The sequence below is a fragment of the Amblyomma americanum genome, chromosome 7 (genome assembly GCF_052857255.1).
Source record: "Amblyomma americanum isolate KBUSLIRL-KWMA chromosome 7, ASM5285725v1, whole genome shotgun sequence".
Classification (NCBI taxonomy): domain Eukaryota; kingdom Metazoa; phylum Arthropoda; class Arachnida; order Ixodida; family Ixodidae; genus Amblyomma; species Amblyomma americanum.
In genome coordinates, this window is record NC_135503.1 from 34,381,636 (window position 1) to 34,407,662 (window position 26,027).

Below are 26,027 nucleotides of genomic sequence, written 5' to 3' on the forward strand. Positions count from 1 at the left end.
GTGACCAGTCAGGCATATGCAAAGAGGCATAAAATATCAATTTAGTGAAGGGCTGCAGCACAAAGCGGGGTCTTTAAATTTTTTTTACCTCTTGCAACAATGCTGGTGGTAACAGTGAATCCCACTCACGCAGTGATTGCTCACTGCGCCTCTGCACTGCGATGCCTCATACGCACCTCCTCTAGAACATAACGGAAGCTGTCTTTAGAGGCAGAAATGGGGGGGGTGTACAGATGCCAGCGAGTTGTGAGCAACACTTCGACGCGCGAGGCACTGCAGTTTGGCCACCCCTGCCATAAACACAAGGCTTTATTGAAAGCCAAAGGAATGTGCAGCAAGCAGTGCACATGTGCAGAAGGGACCGGAAAGGATTACCACACTGAAAAACATTAAAAATGCAAGGGTAATTGATTCAGGAAATCTTCTATGTCTCCTTGTCAGTAAGCACCACTGACAAACTAGCTTGCGCATTAAGTTTTAAAGATGCTATCCAGTGAAGTTTGCATGCCGTTATCGTTTGTAAAGGTTTTTTTTTTTTTTTGCCCTATATTTTCAGATTCCTTGGGTACATGACCACTGCTGTTGCTGCATAAATTCAGGCGTTAAAAGCCTTCATTTGATAGCCAGAGTAGTGTGTGTTGCCTTTTTATCCTTATCTTACTTTTTCAGCTGCTTTTCAGTTAAGGTGGGTTTCAACCAGCTTGCTCAACTTTTTATCCTGTGAGGCTGAACAGCCTGCAACTGTTCATTTTCAATATTTGTTCAGAGAAAAAAAAAAAGCCATAACCGGATGAAGATGACACCAAAGCTCGAGGATAAAAGAGGAGTTATAATCTATGCTCTCATTTCACTTGCCTGCTCCAGGAGGCAGAATTACAGCAAGTAAACAAATATGCAATTTAAAAGTACCTCGCGCAATCTCAAATCCACACGTGATGTCACAACCACTGTTGGATGCCAAGACGAATGCCAAAACTACATGCAATTAAACGAAATTTTTTACCAGGTGTAGACAAATTCCACTAGCTGATCCCCATTTCCAAATGCCTTATAATTGCAAAGAAAAAAATGATCTCTACCCCTTTATGCCTAGATTTTGAATTCCTTTTGGAAATTTTTTTTTTTTTCCTGAATGCAATTTAAATATATCAGATATGAAAACAAACCACTGTCCTCTAAACAAGCCCTTGCCTCTGATTGCAGTTTTGCAAGAACTGTGCAGTCTTTTCAAAGGAGGTGCTTGGTTCCTGTGTGAACACAACATGCAGCATTTTTGACTATTCACTAGCATGCATCCACAGCCATTCACAGCGCTACCGCATTTCTTACATTCAGAAAGCTGCTGAAAGTCTCAAGTCTTCCACGCTTTATTTGAATGCAAAAAAAGGATAAGATTGTAATACAGCAGAGTGTGTTTCCTGACAAATTGTACAAAAAAAAGAGCTCTCAATACGGTTTTCTTGTTTGGTCACAGTGCCACTGCCATTTCTCTCACCTGGGAAGAACCACTGCTGTCCACACCAGGCTAATGCCAGCAACAGAAATTAAACCCCAAAGGCAATCTGCAGCGAAATGTCTGGAAGGTGTAGAAATGAGCGTATCTCAAAGGGCACAGTTTATCTCTGTCTGAACGTGAAACAAGCAGACAGAGTGCTGAAGGCAGATGCAGTGTTTCATAAGTGCTTTCTAAGCTATGCAACTACGAGAAAGATTCTCTACAACCCTGCATAAACATGAGCTGATGTCACAGCAGCACACGTGCATTATGCTAAGATCCCCAAAATCTCTTGCAAGGTCCAGGCATGTGTCTGTTTGCCGACCCGAGATGGGCTAGTAGCGAAGCCTACCTAGTCTTTCTTGGCAGACACATTAAGTGCTACATTTGAGTGGGTACACATCTATGAATGTCTGCTGTGACACAGCAGCTTCCCAGAACATGGCATGTACATTTTTCCAAGCTGATCTGACAGTACCATAAGAGCTATCAAGTGTAGGACAAACATGCACCACTGATCCAAACCTTTTTCATATGCAGTGATTCTACTGTTACTGTAACTTCACAGCCTTCCTCTGTGCGGACTTGGACTTGCTAAAAGCCTTCACCTTTTTGCCAATACCTCTGGTAGACGACCAGAGCGGTCTTCCACAAGGTCGTCTTCCACAAGGTCGTCATTCTCTTTTTTTTCATACGTCTCACAACTCCAAAAATAATGCTGGCTAAACATTAGAACGTGAGGCAGGCTTTACAGAAGATGGAAAAACAATGCAGCTTGGCACTGATCTGAGTGAGACTCACTCAAAAAAGCTTTTTGTAGGAACTGTGTGACCAACTAATGATTAGTAAAGTGTTCCAAGGAAGGACTGCAAAAGGTAAATAATTGCAGGGTAACCCACTAGGAGGAAGGAAAAAAAAATGCCTGAAAAAAGAACACTGCAAAAACATAAGGTTGTAGGTTGTGTTTACAATGACATTCGAACTTTCACTCCACCCCAGGAAAGTACAGAGCACACAGAGCTCTCGCAGAATAAATCTTTCAAGCTTTGACAACAGTCACTAGACTACACTCGCATGGCAGCAATAAAACACAACTTCTCCAGGCAACAAACAGCTTTCAGTAGCAACAAACTTTTGTCGACGAACACAACTGGGTGCAGTCAAGAAAAAGACAGTACTGCAGTAGAGCCTTCAAGCAAACTGAGCAAGGCTGTCGTACATCAGAAGTGACAACTGTTCAGTGCAGAAGGTCCCAATTTCCGGATAAAGGAAACGGCCCACAAAGATAACCACGGCATGCTCTTGGTGACAAAAGACAAATTTCGAAAGGCTGAAGACAAGACTCCTTTTTTTAAAAACAAAGCATTGAAACGAGTCCTAACAAAGCACACAGGACATGTATGAATTGGTTAAATGAAATTTGTAAAGGTTTAAGGTGACAAAGTGCAAGCGTTTACCAGGAGTTGCATGTCTCACTGAGTGCTGAAAAAACATGCCAGCTACCTTGGTGGACAACCATCGATTCTTATGCGCAAGACCTGCTGACTAACGGGTACAAAGAAACCAGCTCACATTTTTACCCCCCTAGAGTACACGTTGTCTAAATAATGCAAATCCTCAATGTGCAAGCCCTTCAACCATAATCAAGCAACAACCTAGAGAAGGGAACCTGACTACTAATACTGCCGAAGACTCTCAACAACGCAAGTAAACTGCCAACTGGAATTTTAAGGGTATTCATACCTGCTGCTTTGAGGCCAAGCACACAGTTCTGATTGCTTGGAGCATTTGGAAATGGTAAACGGCAGATTTAGGGGCAGGCACGTAGTCATATAAAAACTGTACAGAAGGCAAGAAATAATGTATAAGTAGCTTATGTGACAAGGTTTTGGTATGCAACTGTATTAAAAGGCCGTCCTCGGTGTTACAGCACTTATTTGGTGTGAATTGTACAAATACGCCAGTTCTGAATTTTTTTTAAACAATCAACCAAAATGAACTGCTAAGCTCAAGCTTAGCATATTGAATATCTAGCCCTCTCAGAGCAGCAAAGTGGTAACATATCTAAGGTTCATCACAACTGGAAGCTTTCCAGTTTACAGGATTTATTAGAATGTGTTTTACCCTACATTGTGTGTCAGAGCTACACAACATACTTTTCTTTTGCTGTCCCCTTACAAGTATAGCACGCCTTGACAAAAATTCACATCAAAATTCTCTAAAACAGACAAAAAAGTAATGCTGGCCTTTTATTTAAGCACTCGGTTTCCTTTTTGCTTGACCCAGCTCCTGTGTTGCAATTACAACCCAAGATGTGTGGCATTCTCAAACATTTGACCAGATATTGGTGCCGTACTCGTCACTGAGTAATGCAGAACACTAAAAGAAGCTTTACAGGCAAACTTGAATTAGTGTGAAACCCTGTGCATACAGAAACAAATGAATGCCCTGAAAAAACAACCAGAAAGCAAGACAGCTAAGAGGTGTGGGCACAACTTCTTGCTGACCCACCTACAGAATCAGGCTTCTACAAGCACACAACACTGCATTGGTGCTGGAAAGACTGCATAGATGACGCAAGAATGTCCATTAAAAAACAAAACATACGTGCTTCTCCAAAAGATCAAAGAAACAAAAGGGAGACAAAAAGGAACAAAGCTGCAAGTGCCTTTTGCAAGCTGGCTGCCAATAAAGAGTACAACAAAAGCTGTCGCAAAGCCTGCCAAACCAATCTTGCCATTTTCCCACAGACAGGTTGGACTAGAAAGTGAGGTGCTATAGGTGCCTCCACCTGTTCAGAGAAAACTTGGAGATGTTCAGCCTGGACCTCACCCTCAAAAACTTGAACATTACATCTGATGTCTCTAAACTTTGATGACATCACAGTAGAACCAGAAACAGTGATATAGTAGATGAGGGCTCAAGTACAGGGGCAATGAAGTTGGGCGCATGACAAGCCAAACGGATGGTATCGAATGGTATCTTGAAGCAAGCACGATCTTGTCACAACAGTGTGAGGAGTGGGGTTTCCATAGATGGGAAGAGCTGGTCTTAATTCCCTCGCCAGCAGAACCTTGTTTTGGTACCCCTGTGGGCAACTTCTCCAGCACGAAAGTTTCCTTCAGGCAAGCCACAGGTAAAGCAGTAGGGCCGCGGACTGCCAGCGAGCGCGTGGAGCAGTGTCTTGCCATTGCTAACACTGGCATTGTTTGCGTCAACACATCGATGATGCCTTAGAAAAAACATACACGAATCCTGCCAAATTGGAAGCAAGGCAGTGTGGCCAATAAGAAATGTGCCAGTTAAAACCTGCATCTGATATTACTATCACACATAGGCAGTACACGAAATCAACGTTTTGCATTTTTGCAGTCATTATGAGGTCGAAATAGATGACGCCACACGAAATTTTATGGCATCATCCCATCACACAACAGATAGTTGGTTCACTGTAACTGACAGACGGACAACTGCCAACATCAGTGCCACAGCGACGTCATAAGGAAGGTTGGCAAAGCTCAATACTGTTGTGGATACTGAAATCGTGTAATGCTAATTACCGCATTTGAAATGCTGTGCAATCTGAAGATGCACAGTACTGACTTAGACGGTAACGGCAATATGCTCCCGTCGAACAGGCGCGCTCAGTGGCAACCCCCAGCGTCAGTGCAGGTTCCCCCTGATGCCTCCCCACAACAGGAGCCAGCTTGGCTACCCGCACATACGCACACATCCTTGGAAGGGCAGCCCAGGACTGGGCAAAGAAAGCGAGGTGGAGGCAGCATTGTGCACTTGCAGAAGAGAGCCTGTCCAGCAAGTCCCGAGTATACAAGCGGGCTGGGGGAGTTGGGGAAGAGGAGGGCATGGCAGAGGGAGGAGGAGGGTGGCTGCACCTAGTTGGATGCGGCCTCAAGGCGCAGCTCTTCAAAGGACGATGTGGTGCTGCTGCGTGAGCCACGCTCGTGGTCGCTTTCCTCGGTGTTCCCGTTGGCACCACCGTTGGACGACACCGGTTGGCTGACTGGCGGTGATGGCTCTGCCTCCTCCTCTTCATCCTCGTCTTCACCGTCGTCGGCACGTTCTTCCTCGGAGGCAGTCGTGGTGCCAGGGTCAGAAGTGGCGCCCTCCTCGGGGTCTTCAGTGGCCTCCTCTACGTAGAACTCATCTTGTTTTGCCAGCGGGCAGACAAAGAGCACGCGCTCGCCTTCGTAGATCTCTATCAGCGGCCGTGCACACAGCAGCTTCTCCTGCATGGCAAAAATTCGGAAACAATGAGTTTCATTTTTGTTTCCATTTTGCTTACCCCTAAATTACACCAGAAAGCGGGTGGAAAAACCTTCATGAAGAACTTGAAGCACTCACCACCAAGTTGCAACACAGCAGTCAACGGTTTACTTTCCTCCTTAAAGGGACACTTAACAAAAATAGCAAACGAAGCAAGAAGCTATGCTAGACAGATTGTAGTTCAGAAACGCCAACATTTTGTTTACCACAGAAAGGTGGCTGTGTTGCTGAGATAATCTCAGACTAAATTCCTGACATCCTCCCACATTAACGGGCCCCAAACCCAAGGAAGATTATGTCATTTTTATGATGCGAGCTCACTGGAGCTCTCCGGCCAATCAGAGGCACCACTCCAAGCATGAATGGTGTTGAAAGCTTTCAGTTATAAACTTGCTTCATAGAAAGGCTACATGCATGTTGCATGCACAGAATGCAAGGCGGAAGACATAAGACCTGTGTTAGCAACTCATCTTACTGTCCTCTGCCTGGTGTGCAATGGTTTAATTCTGAGACTCTTTGCATTCTTGACCAATTTTCGCCACACTGCTTTCCTCATATTTCAACAGTAACTGCCCACTGACAGCAAAATAGCATTTGACAAGAAAGCAATGAGCTAACCGCAGCCAGCAAGAATTCATGTTACCAGGCGCAGTTGCAGGGGTTAGATTATGGAGGGGGGGGGGGGGGGGGGGGGGTTGTCGCTCTTCTCAGAGAGAGAGAAATTTTACCTAAGAAAGCCATGCTCAGCCCCATTTACTTGATGAAAAAAGTCAAGTACAGAATTCAAATGGGGCCACCCTCCTCCAAGAGACACCCATAAACCTGCCCTGGTGCAGCTGCAAGATTCCACAAGGGGAGTTGCCACATGTACCTTGCTTTTGCGAAAGTCTGTGGCTTATTAAACACAGTTATTGTCTGTAATAATGACATCTGCTATCCCACGACTATCCTATCAGTCTATTATTATTCCCCTTTAGTGTCCCTTTAGAACTCTTGAGAGGGACGAAGGTCTTAAAAAGTTTTTTTTGTCAACATATCTTGCTGAAACTTAGCATGCGGGTATATCATAGAATGCCGATTTCAAACATGCATTCATATTTGAGATATCTCAGCTGGAAGGAAATATATGATAAAATAACATATCCTATTATGTCATTTCTTACGGGTTTTTATGGTAATTTTATGGCAAAAAAGCTTTTTAAAAATATGCAGACATTTGCATACGTCCTAAAGCTAAGAAGCAGCTTATAAATTCATTTTGTTTATCATACATAAATAACAAAGCTTAAAAGTAAAAGCATTGTGGTGACAATTAGCCCACACCTGACCGAATTGCTGAACTATTACGTTTGTGCGATGAACCTTTGGAAATGTCTACATATTCTTGAAGCTTCTTTTTTAAATGACAAATTACCGTAAAGGCCTGTAAACAATTTGTAAAGAATGACCTTGGGATGTTATTTTGCCACATATTTCCTTCCAGGTGAGATATTTGAAATCAGCTCTCTGTGATATACCAGCATGCTAAGTTTCAGCAAGATATGTTGACAAAAACAAGTTTTCAAGACCCTCGTCCCCCATTAAGAAAGTTTTTCTATCCTTTCTCATGCTTTTGGAAGGGACTCAAAGTGAATTTGTTGAAGCATTTAAAGCACAAAACTTCCCGTATAAACTTGTGTAAGGGCTGCAATTTTTTTTATTTTGGGAGTAAATTTTGAAGGTGTGGCCCATACAAAAATTTTAAAAAAATTAAAAACATTTTTTCTCCTCGGTTATCTAATCCAAAACAGAGGGGAGGCCTATTCAAGGGTACAGCCCTTACACAAGATTATACGGTATATGAAGGGATTCCAACAAGAAGGTGCCATTCTGTGGTGCACGCCTGAAGAACTATAGAAATGGTCAGTACTTCGGTTTGAACCAAAGCAGCAGTCACTGGTGGCACTTGCACAGAAACAGCATCTGACTTTGAAGAGATTACAGGCATCTCAAGATGGTTTTGATAATTCACACTATGGCTCTTGGATGAACTCGCTATTTCATCGGCAATGGCATGTACACAGATCTGCGTAGAGGCTGCAAAGCGGTATGTGTAAGGCCGCTAACTTTCTGCGGTGGAAAATTTTAAATTCTGTGGATGCAGGATAAAGAATCTGCAAAATTTCATAAATGCAGACTTAAGAATAGGCAAAATTTCGCCGAGAAGTCTAAGGCGCATGAAAGAAACATGCAAGTTAATTTTCTGGGCACACGCGTTGCAAGCTGCAGAGGTCTATCTTCTAAAATTAAAAGTGGCTGTTATAGCTCAGCATCGAGTAATGTTTTGTCACTCAAAGGATGGCGCTTGTTTGATACACAAGATCTCCATATCAACTGCAATGGAAGAGTGTGTTGGGGTCACTTCTTTCATTCCAGCCCAGAGAGACAAAACATCAAAATCTTCATCTTGTTCGTCTTGCTTAGAAAGAATCTGTGCAAGGTTTCTGTCAGTGGATTTCAGTTCTCAAACAGTTTTCAGGTAAACTTGCCGCTCAGCAGCTAGGACTAGCGATTCTTGACTAAGTACAGGCACGCTTGCAAATTCCGTCTATCTCTGGTAGAAACCTGACCTGTAGTGGATCCTCCTTCGGTTATGGTTGGCCTGAACATTTGGGATTTTGTTACAATCATAATAAGATATTAAACACATTTTTCTGAAGTCTCAAACTCTCCCTGTCAATATATTCATGCCAATAACTAGTCATTTTCCCATTGTTCTGTCATTGTCACCGGCGCGCATAACAACAACTGTATCAAAAAATGAGAATTTTACTGCCAACACAAAATTCTGAGAAAAATGCTTAAACCTGCAATTTTTTGTGGCATCGTGGGAATCTAGGGGCCCTAGGTATGTATGACCTTGAAGTCTATTACAAGGCATCATTGTGCCAGTAGCAGTAAGCAACTAAGCGTAGTTTTCATCCCTGATTTAAACCACACAGGAAAGAGATGATCCATGACCTAAATGAGTAGCAGTGTTAAAGGCTACATGAAAAGGGTGTTTGAGTTCGGCTATAAAATGTCTGTATTATGTGGAGTACTACCTGGATGGAAAGAAATGCGAACAACCCGGCGCCTAGCCGCCCCACTGTTGGAATTTATTTTTTGATCTGACTTTTAACTGGATGCTACGAAAAAGACGTTAGAGTCGTTTCATGATGTATCAAGGACGAGTCGATACGGTCTTTTTGGTATCACTGAAGTAAAAGCGCAGTGAAAAGAAATTGAAACAGCGGAGCGTGTTGGCTCCGGGTTGTTCGCGTTTCTTTCCAACGAGGTAGTACAGGCCACTGAGCACTCATGCCGCATGCAATACCTCAAAAGCGAGCCGATAATTTGCAATACAGTTTTAAATGTTCCTGCTACCGTTCCTCACCACAACCAGCAGTGCTGGGCTTTCACCCAAATTCAGTCATGTAGCGCTTGTTACGTCTGAAGCAGGGGGCTATCATATTGGTTTGCCTTGCCAATTCTCTAAGTCATGCAGCTACCATGGCCACGGCTTATCAGCTGCGTCACGCCAGCAGGTCGGGATGCTCCGCCCATTGGAGAATTCCCGCGCGCATCGGCAGCCGGCAGTGGGGCCTAGTGCGCGCAAAAAATGACGTGAGGAGAGACAAAGGCGCAAGGATGCAGTAATTCTAATTCTTACTACGGATAACTCCGCTTCTACAAACCGTATTAAAAAAATTCTTGCTGGAGGATATTCCCAAAGCGGTGTCTTAACATCCCAAACATATTGCAACCTTACTGAGAGCCCCTTGAGAGCAATGAGCAAGCGGTGCACGTGAATTGCACCAGCATATGAGCAGGAGGTGAACAAGCAGGGCAGCCATGAAAGCCAGCACATATCACGTTCCATTGCAAAGCCTGAAAAAGAAGCATGAATAATTAAACATTGTTCCAGCTATCAAAAAGCAAGGGCTGTAATTTGCTTAAAAGGTCCTTGAACACACTCTGGTTCAAAGTTTTTTTTTTTATGCTCCAGTGGCATGAGGCACCATCCATAGAATGCACTCCTACACAAATTTCCTGCAGGGACTAACAGCAAAGCTAAAGCAGCTGCAGTCAAGAAGCCTTGCCGTGCTTTTCTCTCAGCAGGGGTGGAAGCAGGCTCCAGCTTTTTTGGAGCAGGCACGGGAGCAGCAAGTCTTATTTTGGAGCAGCTTTGGAGTCGCAAAATTCCAGTTTTGGAGCAGGTTTGGAGCAATTTGTACGCTATTTTGGAGCACTTCTGAGGCAGGCTGGCGACATTAAATGCGACTGAGAGCAATTTTGTTTGCAATTAATTCAAAAACTTCATGAGAACTAACACCTCGTCATAGAAAACACGCAGGAGAGGGTCCTTGCTTTGGAAGAGCGTTTGAAATCTGTCAAATATCTGAGCAGCGTTTTGAAGGAAAAACAACTATGCTCACAGTATTTTGTCACAAAACGCAGATGACAGACAACCGTGCATCATAGATGAACACCTTGGCTGTCCAGCTTTGGATGAGAATGCCGTGAGGGCATCATATGACTTTATCACTCGCTCAACACTAGGAAGCAGTGTCAGCCATCTGCTGTTCACGAGCCGCAAAAACTCTAGTTGGGGCAGTCCTAGGTCATTCAGCATTTCCTTCATGTGCGCATGCCTCGTGGCAAACTTGAAATAGTAGTGGACATCAGATACAAGAGACTCCACTTCTGCGCAGTACATATCCAGCCCAGCAACAAAAACGTTGTGAACTTTGTGGAGGCCACATTCACCGATGTCAACCATGTCGGGGCTCACTTCCTTAGGGCCGCCACTGTAAAAACGTATCATGCCCTTCTTGCGAACATCACTGAGGGCATCCTCAATGCAGGAAAACAGCTCATCAGCGGTCGCATGGCCCAAATGAAAGGACTGGAGATGCTCCACCACAACATTTTCAGCGTTAGAACAGCAGCAGCGGACAACCATGTCCAGCTGCTGCACCTTGGCCTCAGGGATTGGGCTCTCGTCAATCACGATGGTTTAAAACGTGTCGGACATGTCAAGCTCCTCGACTAGTTTTGCCTCCTATTTTGGCCCCAGGCCATCAGAAATAATGTACGAAACGTTCGTTTAGTAGCGAGCACCCAGTGTTGCCCGGCCGACAATAACAGTCGGCTAAATTTGGCTCTGTATACTTGCAATGGCAGCAAATTGCCATTTAGGCACAGCAGATCACATTGGCAGAGCGTGGCGCAATTGGCGCAGCACTTCCACCCCTGTCTCAGCCATGTCTCTCCAAGAGAATTTGTCTCTAATGCAGTGTAACTAGCCTTTGAAAGCAAAGTTTCTCCTTCCCTTTGACTATAGAGAGAGACGCCAAGCTAGATCAGGACTCCAGGAGATATGCCCCACCTGTGCTGTGGCAGGCATGCACCGACATCTGTCATCACAGCAGTGCACTATGTTCTGCTGAAACACCATCACCACAAAATGGTCGTGAGGCACACTGATGCATCAGCAGTGGATTTAGAATGCAGCTCTTTGTGTACTCTCTGCAGGAACTCTCCACGGGTAAATATGGCAAAGCTATGAGAAAAAGGATCAAGCATGATACACTCTTAAAGAACAAGTGCACATAATGAAACGCAAGCTACGAGCATGAGGCATCAATCAGCTTCCATCAGTTTGCTGTTCTGTAGCTCATGAGCCAACCACACTGGTCTGGGGGCTATTCCGCAAGTGGAGGTGGTTCCATTCCACCACCAACAATTTATGATGCAGAGAATATTAAGTAAGGCAAAGACAATGTGCCTAGATTTTCACCCTCAAAAACAAATGGCGCAGCGAGAGAGCACAATTGCTGCACACAAACAAGTACACCACATGAGGGGAGGATGTCATCTATCATTCAGAGTGACCGGCTAATGACATATTCCACTTGGTGATAAGGAGCAAGGCCCTGGACCCATGAAGGAGCATCTACAGAGAGCAAAGCCTATCCCAGCCAGTAACAACAGAGGATTTTGATTCAAATTACCCATTGAATCATGCTTTAAATTTGCGAAAGAAAAAAAAATCTGCCCCGGATCGTAGATAAGAATATGTCGCAAGGAAATTCTCCAGGACACTTCTGCAAGGAAGATGCACCTATGCTGTCACTGATGTGGGTGACAAGATAGTTTATTTCGAGTGGGAGCATGAACTGGCTTTGGCTTGCTTTTTTAGTGTCTTTGATGGCGTGCGCAGCTTGACTGCCCGATCTGTGCACTGTGCTAGAGACCTAGTAAGGAGCCCCTTAACAAGCTGCTGTAGGCTTAGCCCCTTCACATCTTCGTTTCACCATACAGCAAGGGATGCCTAAAGTGCTATGAAAGTCACTCCATGCCCTTTACTGGCACAGTAAAGAGTATGCTGTGCAATGCAATGCGGACCTCGTTCTCACACCCTGCAGCTGCCATTGTATGATGGCCCCCTGACGGCTCCTTCGCGAGTTCAGACTCCACCTAAACTTTCAATTCTGGTGTTTAAAGCCCCAAAGCAACATATGGGCTAGGAAGGAGATGTGCCATAGCAGAGGCCTCCAGATTAATTTAGACCACATGAGACTCTTAAGATCCGTTCGATTCGCCTGCACTACGTGAACTGGTTCTCGCGGTGCTGCACTTCGCCATTCGTTTCAGCAGTGCAAGATGGCGCCGCCTGCACTACGCCATTCGTTTCAAAAAAGTGCAGACGTGCAGGTCTAGTTCAGGAAAGTTCAGAAAAACTGTGCACCTCCTCAGTGGTCAGTGCCGAAATGGCGCAGCTGCAGCCACCATGGAAGCAGACGACGGCTTTCGCTTTGCGATAAACGGCGGAGATACTCAAATTATTCTTTATTGAACTTTTACCCCACTTAGCCCGAAGGTGCTACAGCAGGGGGGTTACAATGATGAAAAAAAACTTTATTAATACAGCACACTTGCTGACCTGAAAGGAGATTCCATTCACTGATACGTACTAAAAATGAATTTGCGCACATATTAGTCCTGGTACGGTACTCCAAAATCTTAACAGTGCCTCACACGGGCCTGCCGACTCTTATGGAGAGTGATTGGCCACCCGAGAAGGCGGCGACGGAGGTGGTGATGGCGGCCCTCGCCGGCACCTTGCATCTCTCGACCATCGTGCTCTTGACTGACCCGTCACCGGCGTCTTTCCTTTCTACTAATAAAGTTATATTAGTAATCGAAGCCGGTTGCGTTAACTAAAAAGTAAACAAGTGCATGCAGCGCATGACGCACGTTGTTGCAACAACCGCTTAACATGCAAGTCGGCACGCGCACACCTTCAGTCGTGTTTAGTAAATGAACAAACATGCGTTTCACTTAGCTGCCGCGAGGCTGCATCGAGGCTGATTCATGGCAACACCTCGCTGCGATGTGCTGTTTGAAAATTCTTCACGCGGTTCGGGATGTTGGCGGCCGTTGATTTGGGCGCCATGCTGCTGGCTGCAATTTGGTGGCGACGCCAAGTCTAGTGACGACCAGGCCTGCACTCAACCATTTGTTTTGGAAGCAGCCAGTGCCAAGCAGCACTTGAAATGTTGGAACTGGCGCTGCACGCTCGCCGCACCGCTACGGCAACGCCGTGAAGCCTTACAGAACAGGTGCAGGGAGTGCAGGCGAATCAAACGGACCTTTTAACGTGTGACATCACACAGCACACGCATGTTTTGTATTTTGCCTCCACCAAAATATGGCCACTGCAACCTGGATCAAACCCATGACCATGGGATTAGCAACCGAACGACAAAGCCACCGAGGAGGGTCGGACTCCACCTAAGAAACTGTCCCAACGCAGTTTATAGAGGTTAACGTTTATGGGGGTTTAACGTCCGAAAGCAACTCGGGCTATGAGAGATGCCCTAGTGAAGGGCTCCGAAAATTTCGACCACCTGGGGTTCTTTAACGTGCACTGACATCGCGCAGTACACGGGCCTCTAGAATTTTGCCTCCATCGAAATTCGAGCCCCGCGGCCGGGATCGAACCCGCGTCTTTTGGGTCAGCAGCCGAGCGCCATAACCACTGAGCCACCGCGGCAGCCACCAACGCAGTTGTGATGCTGACTTTGTGGCCTCAATGACCATACCTAGCTGCTATTGCTTATAACACCAGTTTCAAGGAGTCAAAAAAGTACCCAAAAGTCTGTTCCTCGAACTTAAGAGATGTGAGCACAAACATGTAAGGTCCTGCATCGTTTGTAGCTTCACATAGCTTTGCAGATATTTGTGAGCTTTTGATGGGGCTTTAACATCACAGCATCACCTGACTCTCTACAACCCTCGTGCATGCTGTAAACCTCTTACAAACCTGACAATGAGTAGAATGACATGCAAAGCAATTGGTAAAATATTGCAACTGTTGACATGAATTATTTCTTGCCCAACATACCGCATTTCCTTGATGTGCTAAAATGTAATGAATGTCCTTCTATAAAAGTGGTAATAGTAAAAGGCAGCTAAACATTTAGAAGAGTTTCATTGGCGTTCAGTGAAAATTTCACCTCCATTTAGCTAAACTAAATGGGAGAGCGATGTTTTCGCTAGCATGGCTCAGAATCGTGCCATTTTAAAAATTAAAAAGTTAAATCTAGAAATGTTCCTTTACTTGAATCAGTCTCAAGATAAAACTGTGTGCACAGCTGTTCCGAAATGTGCATGCACAGTGTACTGCACACGGCTACCAAGGCACACTGAAGAAATTAAAAGCAAAAGTGCAGGAGGGAAGATTTCATGAACCAAGTGGATTACCTTGATGTATTCTCTGAGCTTGGGGTAGACCCGGGCCACGACAAGCATAACCGACACTGCGCCACCGTGGAACGGGAACACGGTGGTGACGGCATGGTCAACAGCTGGGAAACTGGCTGTCTTGAAGCCCTTAGCCTCGAGCTGCTCTTTCACCTCTTTGGCAGCTGGTCGCTCCGTGTCGTTGAGCACAACGCCCACCAGGTAGCGCAGGCGCGGTACTTCCACCTGAAGGTGGCGAGTGAGGACAGAAAAGCACGTGCTGTACACCCCTGTCACATGGGAGTGGTAATGCACATTTCAGTAAAACATGTCAGACGGAAGGTTACGGGCAAAAATATGCGATCCAATAGGAACAGTTATGTCTCCAAATGGTGTACACAAGTGACAATCTGCAAACACAGCAGCTGCAACCATAGTGACACTTCACCCATGTCCATGAACACCACACACTGTCCAATCACAACAAGGAAACAGTCCGTTGTTAATGCTTTTCTTGTTACCTAAAACAAAAGCTATACAAAAGACGAAATTACAAGCACAAGAATTTTGATGCCTATGACTTGTTTAATGCCGGCTGTTGCATCGCTCAGAGAAAAGAGCAAAAAAATTTCCTCGACCTAACCGGTCGCTTGTGCAGGCTCACATTTCACACAAAAGTGGCACTGGGTGATCAGTTTTGTTATAAACTTGGTACGGGCGGAATACTCGCCTGATTCGGTAAGAATTCATCGAAAATCTCCACCGTCTACGGTGATGGCGGACCAAAACAGCAAGCTTTCGCAGCAATGGTACAGCTAGCGCCATTTTCGCTCACACGAGAAACGAGTGCTCCACTGCTAAAGCTACAGCAAAATGCAAGGGGGTGAAAGCAGTTGCACGGTTGGTTTGAGAGTGCTTTCTCGACTACTGTTTCAAAGCTAGGGAGCAAAATACATTGTTTGCATGCAACTGTCCCCCTCCGCACCTTCAATTTCGCCGATGTGTTTCTTCCACAGCCTCCCTGCATGGTAGAGTTCTCGTTCGTCCCGAGGGCGCATGATGGTGTTACCAGCATCACTGCAGTGAAACCTTGCTGTTTGGGTTCGCTGTTGCCGCAGATGATGGCGATTTCAGATTACTTTTGACTGACTGAGGCAAGTACCCCCCTCCAAAAGGTAATATAAAACAAAACTGACCGCTATATGCTACCCCTGTGTGAAATTTCAGCTCGAAGAAGCGGGCGATTAGGCAGAGAGATTTTCTCTTTTTTTTTCGATTTTCTCTAAGAATGCAACGGTCGGTAGAGTGAAACATTTAAATGTTGACTGGTTAGCAGAGTAATAGAGTAGACCGGAGGTTACGGGCTATTGTGAACTGCTGTTTTTTCTTTTAACTTGTAGCCTACTAGAGCCTTTTCACTTGAAGACATACAAGAGAGACTTGGTTACAGCTCTATGTTGAAGAATAGTATATAAGAGACACCAACCGGGCTAGATCCTTACGTACTATAGATTTCATTTGTTTAAAAAAACAGAAGCAGGGAAAACTATGGGCTATGCCATAAGTTCTCGGATAAATTAATACATATGTAATAATGACCTGCATGATACACTGGGCATTCTGGCTCTATTATGCTAGCTTAGCTATATGCCGATGCCATTACGTGCGACTGTGTGACCAAGTTAAACGAAGCAGATGCCTTCTCTCATAACATTAATTGATCAGATTTAAAAATAAAGAAATTACAATGACATTACAGCAGAGAGAAGAAAAATGGCTACACTAAAGAAGAAAGTGCTCTTCAATACACATAAAAAGCAGGGAGCATGACTGCGAGACTCTTAAAGGTGTACTCAAGAGGAATTTTAACTCTTCTTTTTATCGCGGTAACTCGATGTACACGTTCCAAGCATTCTTAGAAACTTCGAATTATTGTCCTGTGCAGCTGATTTCCCTAATTTAAATCGAATTAAACGTCCCAGCTCCCGACTTTTTTTCAAACTCAACACTGAAGTTAGGAGGAGTCAACCAAAACGTGGAGTGCCTTTCAGGCAGTACAGTGGTGGCTTGCTGCTCTGCTATCAGCAGAGTGATAAGTAAATCGGAGTACTCGCATATTTTTATTTCCATGGGGCCTAATTGGAGGCTATGTTGTCTGCGACAAACTATTTATTCGCAGAAACATAGAAAACAACATAAAAGCGAAAGTGAAGCCGCCACGGGACTGGCTGAAAGGCACTCCACGCGTTGGTTGGCTCCTCCTACCTTCAGTGTTGAGTTCAAAAAAAGGCGGGTGCTGGGACGTTTAAACTGATTTAAATTAGGGAAATCGGCCGCACAGGACAATAACTTGAAGTTTCTAAGATTGCTCGGGATATGCAGATCAAGTTCCCACGATAAAAGGACGAGTTCAGATTCCTCTTTAGTGCACCTTAACTCTAGCGATTAGAAACAAACAGGGGACACATCGTCTGCAGAGTACCTTTCAAAGCTAAATTTACCTATAATGCAAGCTTTCCAAATAATGAACCTGCATCGCAGTGGGCAAGAATAGTAAAACGTTTGAAAACTTCACAATATCTATATTCATTTTATGACAGTGGTTTTTAGCAACAATCATTTAAGAAAAATGATCTTGTGCTGGGGTTTTGTGCGTTGTGTTGTGTTCTATGCACATAGGCAACTAAGGCCATCAAGCCGAGCTCGACGTATAGCAGAAATTTCTGGATAATTTTATAGACATGAGAAAAATCGTTGGTGGTGTAGAGTGCTTAAATAGTTAGAACTACCTCGTGATGACGAAGGAAAAAGATTCTAGAAATGGGTACTATTAAAAACATTTAAAGGGGGTCGGGTAACATTAGCGGCCATCCTTGCCAGGGCAAAGATCTCGAGGCTCCCAACCAATCAAATAAAGACCTCAGCTTTTTTTCTCAGGAATGAGAAACGGCTGAGGTTTACCAGGCGAAGTACTGGGTCATGATTTACATATTTTTAAGAAAACAAGCTTCTGTTAAAAATCTAAAAACGCACGACATGTCCACAATTGCATTATCACTGAAGAGCAGTGTTGGGTGAAAAGGGATGCATTGGTTATAAAACAGAGAAAAGCACCTTTTCCATAGCTTTTCCAGTTTAGAACATGAAATTAAAATGTGATTGACTAAGTTCATCTCCGCATGCACAAACTGGTTTGTCTTCTTCCTTTAGCAGAAAGTTGTGTGTAATGTGCGTGTGGACTATACGGAGACGGCAGATAATGACTTCCTTGAAACGTTTCTGGTGCACAAGACTTCCATTCACCTAGAACTGGTTTTATTAATTGTAGCTTGTTATTCAGTTCATTGTTCCAAGTGGACTGCCATTTTTTCCTTGCATTACTATGTAGTAAGTTCATGCAATCTCTATAGGGCATATTTACATTTTTAATTTGCTTGCCACAAACCTGAGCGGCGCACAAATCAGCTCTTTCGTTGCCTTTCATGCCGACATGACTTGGTACCCAGCAGAATCTTATGTTTTGTCCTTGAGCTATGGCTGCTGTAATGTGTATGAGGTCGCCAAGCAGCGGAGTTATTGCATTTGTAGAATCAAGGGCTGTGAGCACACTTAGCGAGTCTGTAAATAATACTGTTGGCGAGGTTCTCATTTACATACTGAAGAAGTTGGCGTGGAAAAACGAGGACAAGCGAGACAAACAAAGACGAGCACTACTCACAACTGAAGGTTTATTCCAGACATATGCTCGAATAAATAGGAAAACCAACGAGAACAAAACAAGAACGTCATGAACATCACATGTTACCCCGTGAATCCTGATGATTTGGTCAAAAACAGATACTCCCTATCAGAGAAGCAGACTGAAGTCTGACTAACGCACCTATCTCCACTGATGCGCATGGCTTCCATGCGCTCACGCGTGAGTTGATCCCTGTGCCTGAATAGGATGGTCGTTTTGTCAAAAAGCGGTTTGCACTGGATTTTCTTTTTCTTGTCGTTTGTGCTACATGTGCGGCAATTTTTAGGGAGATTATCAAGGTAATCTCCCCCGAGTAATCTTCGGTGTTCTCGTAATCTTTTGTTGACGCATCGTCCAGTTTGGACTATGTATAGTGCGCCACACGATAACGACAATTTGTACACAAATTTATTCGAGATATGTCTGGAATAAACCTTCTGTTGTGAGTAGCGCTTGTCTTTGTTTGTCTCGCTTGTCCTCGTTTTTCCGCGCCAACTTCTTCAGTATGCATATCAACCAACTAGCCCCCCCCCCCCAACTTATTGCTCTCATTTACTATTTTTTTCTATGGCTACACAGATGACGTAACATTCTGCAGTGAAGATGGAAGCACACTGTGGAAGTCTTACTATTTTATTCCAATTCCCCTGTACAACTGCGCTTCCAACGTAAGCATCTGTTTTTGAACCGTCTGTATAAAAAGCTGCGAAATTACTGTACTTTTCCTCAAGTGTGAGGAATTCTTGTATTATATGTTGTTGCGGAATTTGTTTCTTACTGAACTGTGTAAGAGTCAAATCACAGATTTCAGGGAAATTGTGCCATGGCGGCAGTGGACCTCGCCTTCGCGCAATGCTTGGCAATATGTCTAGTAAGCCAAGGTTCCGGCACATCTCTTCAAATCACAAGAGGAGTGGCCGAGTAGCTTGCAGCTTGTTCTTGAAGAGTGTTCTAGAAAGGCACTTTGTAGCGATACGGTAACGTAGATGCTTATGCAGTGAACAGATTTTTAGAATGTACAAGCATGTGAGCATGGCTCTTCTATCTGTAAGCGATGGTTCATTGGTTTCTACATGGAGACTGTTTATGGGTGATGTCCTGTATGCACCAGTGGAGAGACGCAAACCTAAATTATGTACTTGATCTAGCCTTTTAAGGTACGATGGTCTCGCTGACTCATACACTATACATCCGTAATCCAGGGTAGAGCGTACTACACAGCGGTAAATATGCAAGAGACATGTCCTATCGGCTTCCGAGTGTTTTCTCGACAGCACTTTGAGCATGTTCTGGGATCAAAAAGCTTTCTTTTTCAACACATTTATAGGAGGCAGGAAGGTGAGCTTTCTGTCAAATGTTATACCTAGAAATTTATGTTCATTTTTCACGGGTAAGTCTATTTCGTTCACGTGTAGGGTGGGATCTATCTGTATGCCTCGTCTAAGTGAGAAAAGAATAGCCACCGATTTCAGTGGAGAAAAACGGAAGCTATTTCTGTCTGCCCATGCTGCCAGTTTATATATTGTTACCTGTATTTGTCGTTCGCATGTTGATGTGTTCGAGGATGTGCAAGCTATCGGAGATCATCTACATAGACAGAATACATAACGGACCTTGGGATTATTTTCCTGATAGAATTCAATTTAACAATAAAGAGTGTTGTGCTCAAAGTACATCCTTGAGGTACTCCATTTTCTTGGATAAAATTCCTCGAAAGGGTTGAGCCTAGGCGGACATGAAACGTACGGTTGGACAAAAAGTTAGACAAAGCAGTTCAACATCTTGCCGCGGATGCCCAGTCCAGCCAGGTCCTGAATAATCCCAAACCTCCACGTTGTGTCATATGCCTTCTCTAAATTGAAGAAGACAGCTAGACAGTGTTGTCTGTGTATAAAAGCTTCACAAACAGTATTTTCAAGATGAACCAGGTGGTCGGTGGTGGAGCAAGCTTTTTTAAAACCGCATTGATGGACATCCAGAAGCTCCCGGTCTTCTAACACGAATGTTAGTCTGATATTCAATACACTTTCAAAGGATTTCGCTAGACAGCTAGCCAGAGCTATGGGCCTACAGCTGCTAGGAAGGGTAGAGGGTTTTCCGGGTTTTAATAATTGAACAATAATGGCCATCTTCCAGGCTTCGAGAAGTTTCCCTGATACCCCAACCTTGTTAAAAAAATTTAAAAGTGCCTCCACAGCCGGTTCAGAGAGATGAGCTAACATTTGATAATGTATTTCATCTGGGCCAGCTGCAGTTTGCTTTCCGGCGGATAGCACATTATTAATTTCTTGAACTGTAAGTAAATTATTGTAGGATTCATTTGTACCGCCACTTGTCGGCAGTCTGTTTTTCAGCCGTGTTTTTGTATTTGAGGAATGATTCTGTGTAAAGAGATGAACTGGAGACTGCAGAAAAATATTCACCCAAAATATCTGCCTGTTCTTCTATATTTGTCTGTATACCAGGGGCTGAGAGAAACGGAACTGTGAATGGGGAGTAGCTGCCATTTATCTTTTTTACCATCTCCCACATTTGTTTTGATGTAATTAAGCTGTTTATTGAGGACACGTAACCTTGCCATGGAGTTTTTTTCTGCATTACAGCGAATATATCGAGCTTTTGCTCTGAACTTTTAGAACTTTAAGAAATTCTCCTGCGTTGGGTGCCTACAAAAAATTCCCCAGGCTTTGTTTTGTTTCTTTTTTACGTCTCGGCATTCTTGTGTATACCAAATTTTGTGATTCTGTTTCTGTTTTACTACTCCAGATGACCAAGGAAATGCTAGGCGTGCAGCGGTTAAAATACAGTTTGTGATAGCTTCATTCAGTTAGTCTATGCTGAGATCATCTGAAACTATTTTATATAAGCTGGCCCTTTCTCTAAGTGCCCAGTCGGCTAAATGCAACTTCCACCATAGTGATTTCGTTGGGATGACTTGCAGTGGGGATGTTAGGCTGATTAATACAGGGAGGTGATCGCTGCCGTATGGGTTATCGATGAGATCCCATTTAAAATCGCAAAAGAGAGAGGGTGAACTAAAAGACAAATCTATGGAACTTATTTTTCCCATGCTCGGTGAGCAGTATGTATCTTTGCCAGTGTTTAGTAGGCAAACATTATTACATAGAATAAAATCTAAAATACGGCCTCTTGCATCAGTGTGTGCACTTCCCCAAAAACTGGAGTGGGCATTAAAATCACCAACTAGCAGATATGGCTCTGGTAGCTGTTCTAAAAGGGATTCTAAATCATTAACTGTTACTGTTAGGTGTGGCTCATGATACATGGTACATATTGTGAGTGTTTTAAAATGAAGAATGGTGACTGCGACGGCTTCATATTTGGTTTTACGTTTGATCTCTTGGGTTGCTACACCAGTCTGGATGACAATAGCAACACCTCCAGACAGTTTGCTTGCTAGCTCTCAGTCACACCGAAAGACATTATACTTGTTTAAAATATATTTTGTTTTGGACCTAAGTTGGTCCCCTGTAAACATAAACCCACCGAGGACAGTGTGTTTAAAAGCTCTTTTATGTCACCATAGCTACTTATTAGTACTCGGCAGTTCTACTGTATAAGGGACGCCATGTTTGACGAGTGTAGTTAAATAACTTAGGATACCGGTTTTGGGGGTGCCAATACTGGGGTCTTCTCTTTTCTTTTTCACTCAGCTGCCTCTGCTGCAGCAGAGGCGAGTTTTGTGTTATGTCCATCGCGTCACTAGAGGCTCTGGACGTCTGCGGTGAACCCGTGGGTGTGCGGTCTGTGGGCCTCTCCCGACTGGAGGAAGCCTTGCGGGCGGCCGACTGAGAGGCCGGCGGGCCCTTTTTCAGAGGTGGCAGGGCAGCCTTCGCTGCGTCTGCCGGGGGCGGGGGTGGCCCTGCCTCAGGCTTTGCCTGGGCAGTGGCCGAGGCCTGGTGTGGTGTGCCGCCCTTGCACACCACATCGATGAAACTTGTTTTTGCTGTGAACTGGACGGCTGATGGGAGTCTTTTTCGTGCCTCTTGGTATGTTATGTTTTCCTTTCTCTTCATTGTAATTATTTCCTTCTCTCTCTTCCAGGTCGGGCATGACCTCAAGTACGTGGGGTGATTCTCTTTGCAGTACGCGCACAGTGGTGCAGCGTTGCAGTTCACGGATTCATGATCGTTTGACAAACATTTGGCACATGTTTGGCTGCTGCAACTGCTCTGTGAGCCATGGCCAAATCTTTGACATTTGAAGCATCATCTGGGATTTGGAATGTATGGTCTTATATTTATTTTAAGATATCCTACTTCTATGGTTTCGGGAAGTTGGCTGGAGGCAAAGGTCAGGACTATGTGTTTTGTTGGTACTTCCTTGTAGTCTTCTCAGATTTTAATACAATGGACTTCGGTGACATTCTGGTCTTTCAGACCCTCCATCATCTCTTCTTCAGAAAGGTTCAGGAAATCATGCTCAGATATTACTCCTTTGACTGTGTTCAGTGATCGATGGGTAGTTACGGATACACGGATGTCTCCAAAGGACACTAAGGTTGGGAGTTTTGAGTATTGTGCTTTGTCTCGGATTTGGAGAAGAAGGTCGCTGCTGGCTAGCTTCGTCACCTTGTAGGCAAGGCACAGGATGTCAGTAAGAAATTTAGAAACACTGAATGGAGACATTTTTCTGGTTGGTAGCTCTGCATCTTCACTATGTATCATGATACCTAGGGAAATGTTATTTTGTTTTTGGGAAGCATTGGGAAGTTAAATCTTCGGTCCGCACTCTTCTTTAGAGCGCGATCATTTTGTGAGGTTGGTGGAGCCATAAAGTGTGTTACATGTTCGGTCATGATGCCAGCCGCCCACCATGGAGCCCAACGAAGAGACGGAACAGGAACTTGCGAGCAAGTCCTGCCCATGCCAGCTGTACACCTCAACTATAACCAAATATGACACAACTCAGGGTAGTTGGTCACACAAGGTAACCCTCGCCGCCACGAAGAAGGAAAAAGTAATTAAGAGAGGAGAGGACAGGAGAGTTGTGAGAAAGAAGATAGGAAAGTGAAAGATTAAGGGGAGGATAGGAAAAGGCGACTGCCGATCTCCCCCTGGTCGGGTCAGGCCGGAAGTGCCGTCTACAGGAAGCTGGGGCCAAAGTGGTGTGTTGCCTCCTCCGAGGGGCCTTAAAGGTCCAAACACTCTGCATCAGCTCAACCACCAGGATCCCCTTTTCCCCGGACACGGCGATGCCACGCACGGCGAAGCGCAGGTGCTCGGGTCCGTGGTAATACACTGTTCACTATCATCCCCCTGCGGGAATGTCCCTGCGGATGCTCGGTAATCCGTGGTGTCGCCACTCACCAACGTCTGCAAGCTGCAGACGCCCCCCAGCGGGTACTGGGGTTTTGTGACAAGGCTATCAGTTGCCTTGGTTTTGACACAGTAGACATCTCTCGGCGTGCGGCACAACTGCAAGTATTGCTAATTTATCCCTACTTTGTCTGAAGCACTGCAAATAGACATTATGTAAAATGCAATCTAGAAACTAATCATGAAAACAAGCTTTATCACCAGCCCCTTTTAGGAGCAATAAATGTTGCTCAGAGTCCGTAGAATAGTCCCTGCCTGTTTTCTCTCCCAATTCTAGCAGGAGCTAGGCTTAACACGGGCTAAAAAGACACCCTAAGAACCCAGCATACTGCCAAATTAAACCTTTTCTTTTGTTGTTTTTTGTGAGCAGGACATAATCTAAGAACACAAATGTGATGAGCACGATTTGCCATTATGGTATCATGGTAACTATCTCACAGGAATGTGTTTGAATATAACTTTACTTGCCACGACTATTAGACCACACATAGTGCATACGCTTCTCGAATAAAAAGTTTCAAAACCCACGGTTTCGTTCAATGTAGCACACTTATTAATCACGCAGAACATGACAAGGTGCTTGTCATAACAAAGTCTGTGCTTTCCAAAACGAAATTCCAAATTGCTAGTAATAAAAACACAGCTATTTAACGTTCCACAGATTGGCCCAAGAAATGGTGACCCAACTTCATGATGCTCAATACTGACGCGGCAGTTTTAATTACGGGGACGAAGCACGTGTGAATCCAACTCAGTCCGAAGTACATAATAAGTTAATCCTAATGCTGGAAAGTAAACATCGTACTGTGAACTAGGTGCTGATCGCAAACAGTAAGCAACACGAAATTAAACCACCAAAAACGCAGTGAACACTTCGCACAGTTCGAGCACTCCCAAGTTCCAGGGGCAATTGAAACGACGCCAAGCGACTGATAAATATCGCCATATCAAGCTAGTGCCTTTTAATCGCGAATGGGGCTCAGTTTCGCCAGTGACGTACGCCTTGTGTCTCTAACAAAAACACGCACATTCGTTCAGAAGGCGCATCATGTCGTCGACGCTGCAAGTGACTGCGCGCTAAACATTCGGTACACGCTTTGTCCAGAACACATTGCGCAGCCGCAACGGACATGAGTGATCGTGCAACGTAGCGCTTACGGGCGCTTTTACATTGTCCACCAAACCAGTGACATACAAAACCAGACTGAAGGCTAACTGTACGCCCTCACAGTAAGACCAACGCTCAGGTTGTCAATAAAGGAAGTACCGCAGCAAATGTGCGCAAAGGAAAGAGTCAGGTAAAATAGGCGCCACTACGCGGGAGGCGACGGAGGAGACATGCGCATTCGGCACGGTGTCCAAAACGCCAAAGCTTCCGCCATAAACTATGCGTGACTCGCACCTTGAAGGAGATAACAGAAGGCAGCAAGTTCTTACACGCCTCAAATATGCGCGAAGATAGAGAAATCTTATCTCTAGGCCCGGGAAACGCTATAGACTACAGGGTGCCACATCGGCAGCAAAGCGTAAGCACTCCCAGCAAACTCTTCAAGTCCGCGTTGAACGCGGAAAAAACACGAGCCATTTTAAATTTAAAACCGCGTGCCCCGTTTCGAAACGATCCCACCACGCTCGCACGGCAACGGGCGTCAGCGGAGCGGACGTGACAGTCGTGACTCATTGGGAGCAGACAACACAAAAAAGGATGCGCATTGCACACGCAAAATTGCAAGCTTTCGTTTTCTTAGGTTCGGCTTACGTGAGGCGCTTGCGGCTATCCCCTACTTTGCGAATCCCTGCTGCAGAGGAAAACGTTAAAAAGCTCTCAAGTGTAGTGAACTTACCTCGTCCGGGTCGTCGTAGTAGACGCCGATACATTTTAGGGTCGGTGCGATGCTATGCACTTCGGTGAAGAGAGCACCCGCATACTTGTACGCGCCGCGCGCAAACTTGTACGCTACATGTAACTCCTGGAAGGGCGGCTTCTCAGCCTTAATGTCTATCGGAGCGAACAGGCCACAGTAGCTGAGGAAGCCCAGCAGCGTCAACAAAAGAAGAATAAGTACAGCAATGATGCCCAACAGCAAGGCAACATCAGTCTCCATCTTGAGCTGAGCAGACGGTGCTAGATGTTACCGGAAGTGCCGCGCAGTTAGTTTCCGTCAGACGCCTTTTCTCGTCGATTTTGCGTTGCTTGAGCGACTTCGAAGGTCAGCCTAGAAAAACTGAAGGCTACGCTCCCATCCGCATCATCGCGGCGAGCTTTCTGTTCTTGCGGAAAGCTCTTCTTGGGTCTTCAACTGTTGCTTTCCTCTGCAGCGCGTAAACGGGACGAAAAGCCTCTCTGACTGTTAGGGAGGTTTCTACTATACAGATGACAAGACCAAAACACGAAAGCATA

General features: G+C 44.9%; 1 protein-coding gene and 1 pseudogene across 1 annotated transcript; both read right to left on the reverse strand.

The window, feature by feature from the left end:
- Positions 1–1,343: 1,343 nt before the first annotated feature.
- On the reverse strand, positions 1,344–26,018 carry LOC144098843 (testis-expressed protein 264-like). The gene is made up of 3 exons (XM_077631750.1): positions 25,471–26,018; positions 14,570–14,794; positions 1,344–5,742 (listed from the first exon to the last, which is right to left on the reverse strand). Exons 1-3 carry the CDS (start codon positions 25,729–25,731, stop codon positions 5,389–5,391), a joined length of 840 nt encoding a protein of 279 aa, XP_077487876.1. The 5' UTR covers positions 25,732–26,018; the 3' UTR covers positions 1,344–5,388.
- LOC144096800 (uncharacterized) lies at positions 9,910–10,898 on the reverse strand (annotated as a pseudogene).
- Positions 26,019–26,027: the final 9 nt, after the last annotated feature.

Bases quoted from the DNA above. Each gene is read 5' to 3' on its own strand.
- LOC144098843 (XM_077631750.1), bottom strand. From the start codon at position 25,731: ATGGAGACTGATGTTGCCTTGCTGTTGGGCATCATTGCTGTACTTATT. The intron at 14,795-25,470 runs GTAAGTTCACTA...CGCCACCTTCAG, and splicing joins ACTACGACGACCCGGACGAG to GTGGAAGTACCGCGCCTGCG. The intron at 5,743-14,569 runs GTAATCCACTTG...TTTGCCATGCAG, and splicing joins AGCTCAGAGAATACATCAAG to GAGAAGCTGCTGTGTGCACG.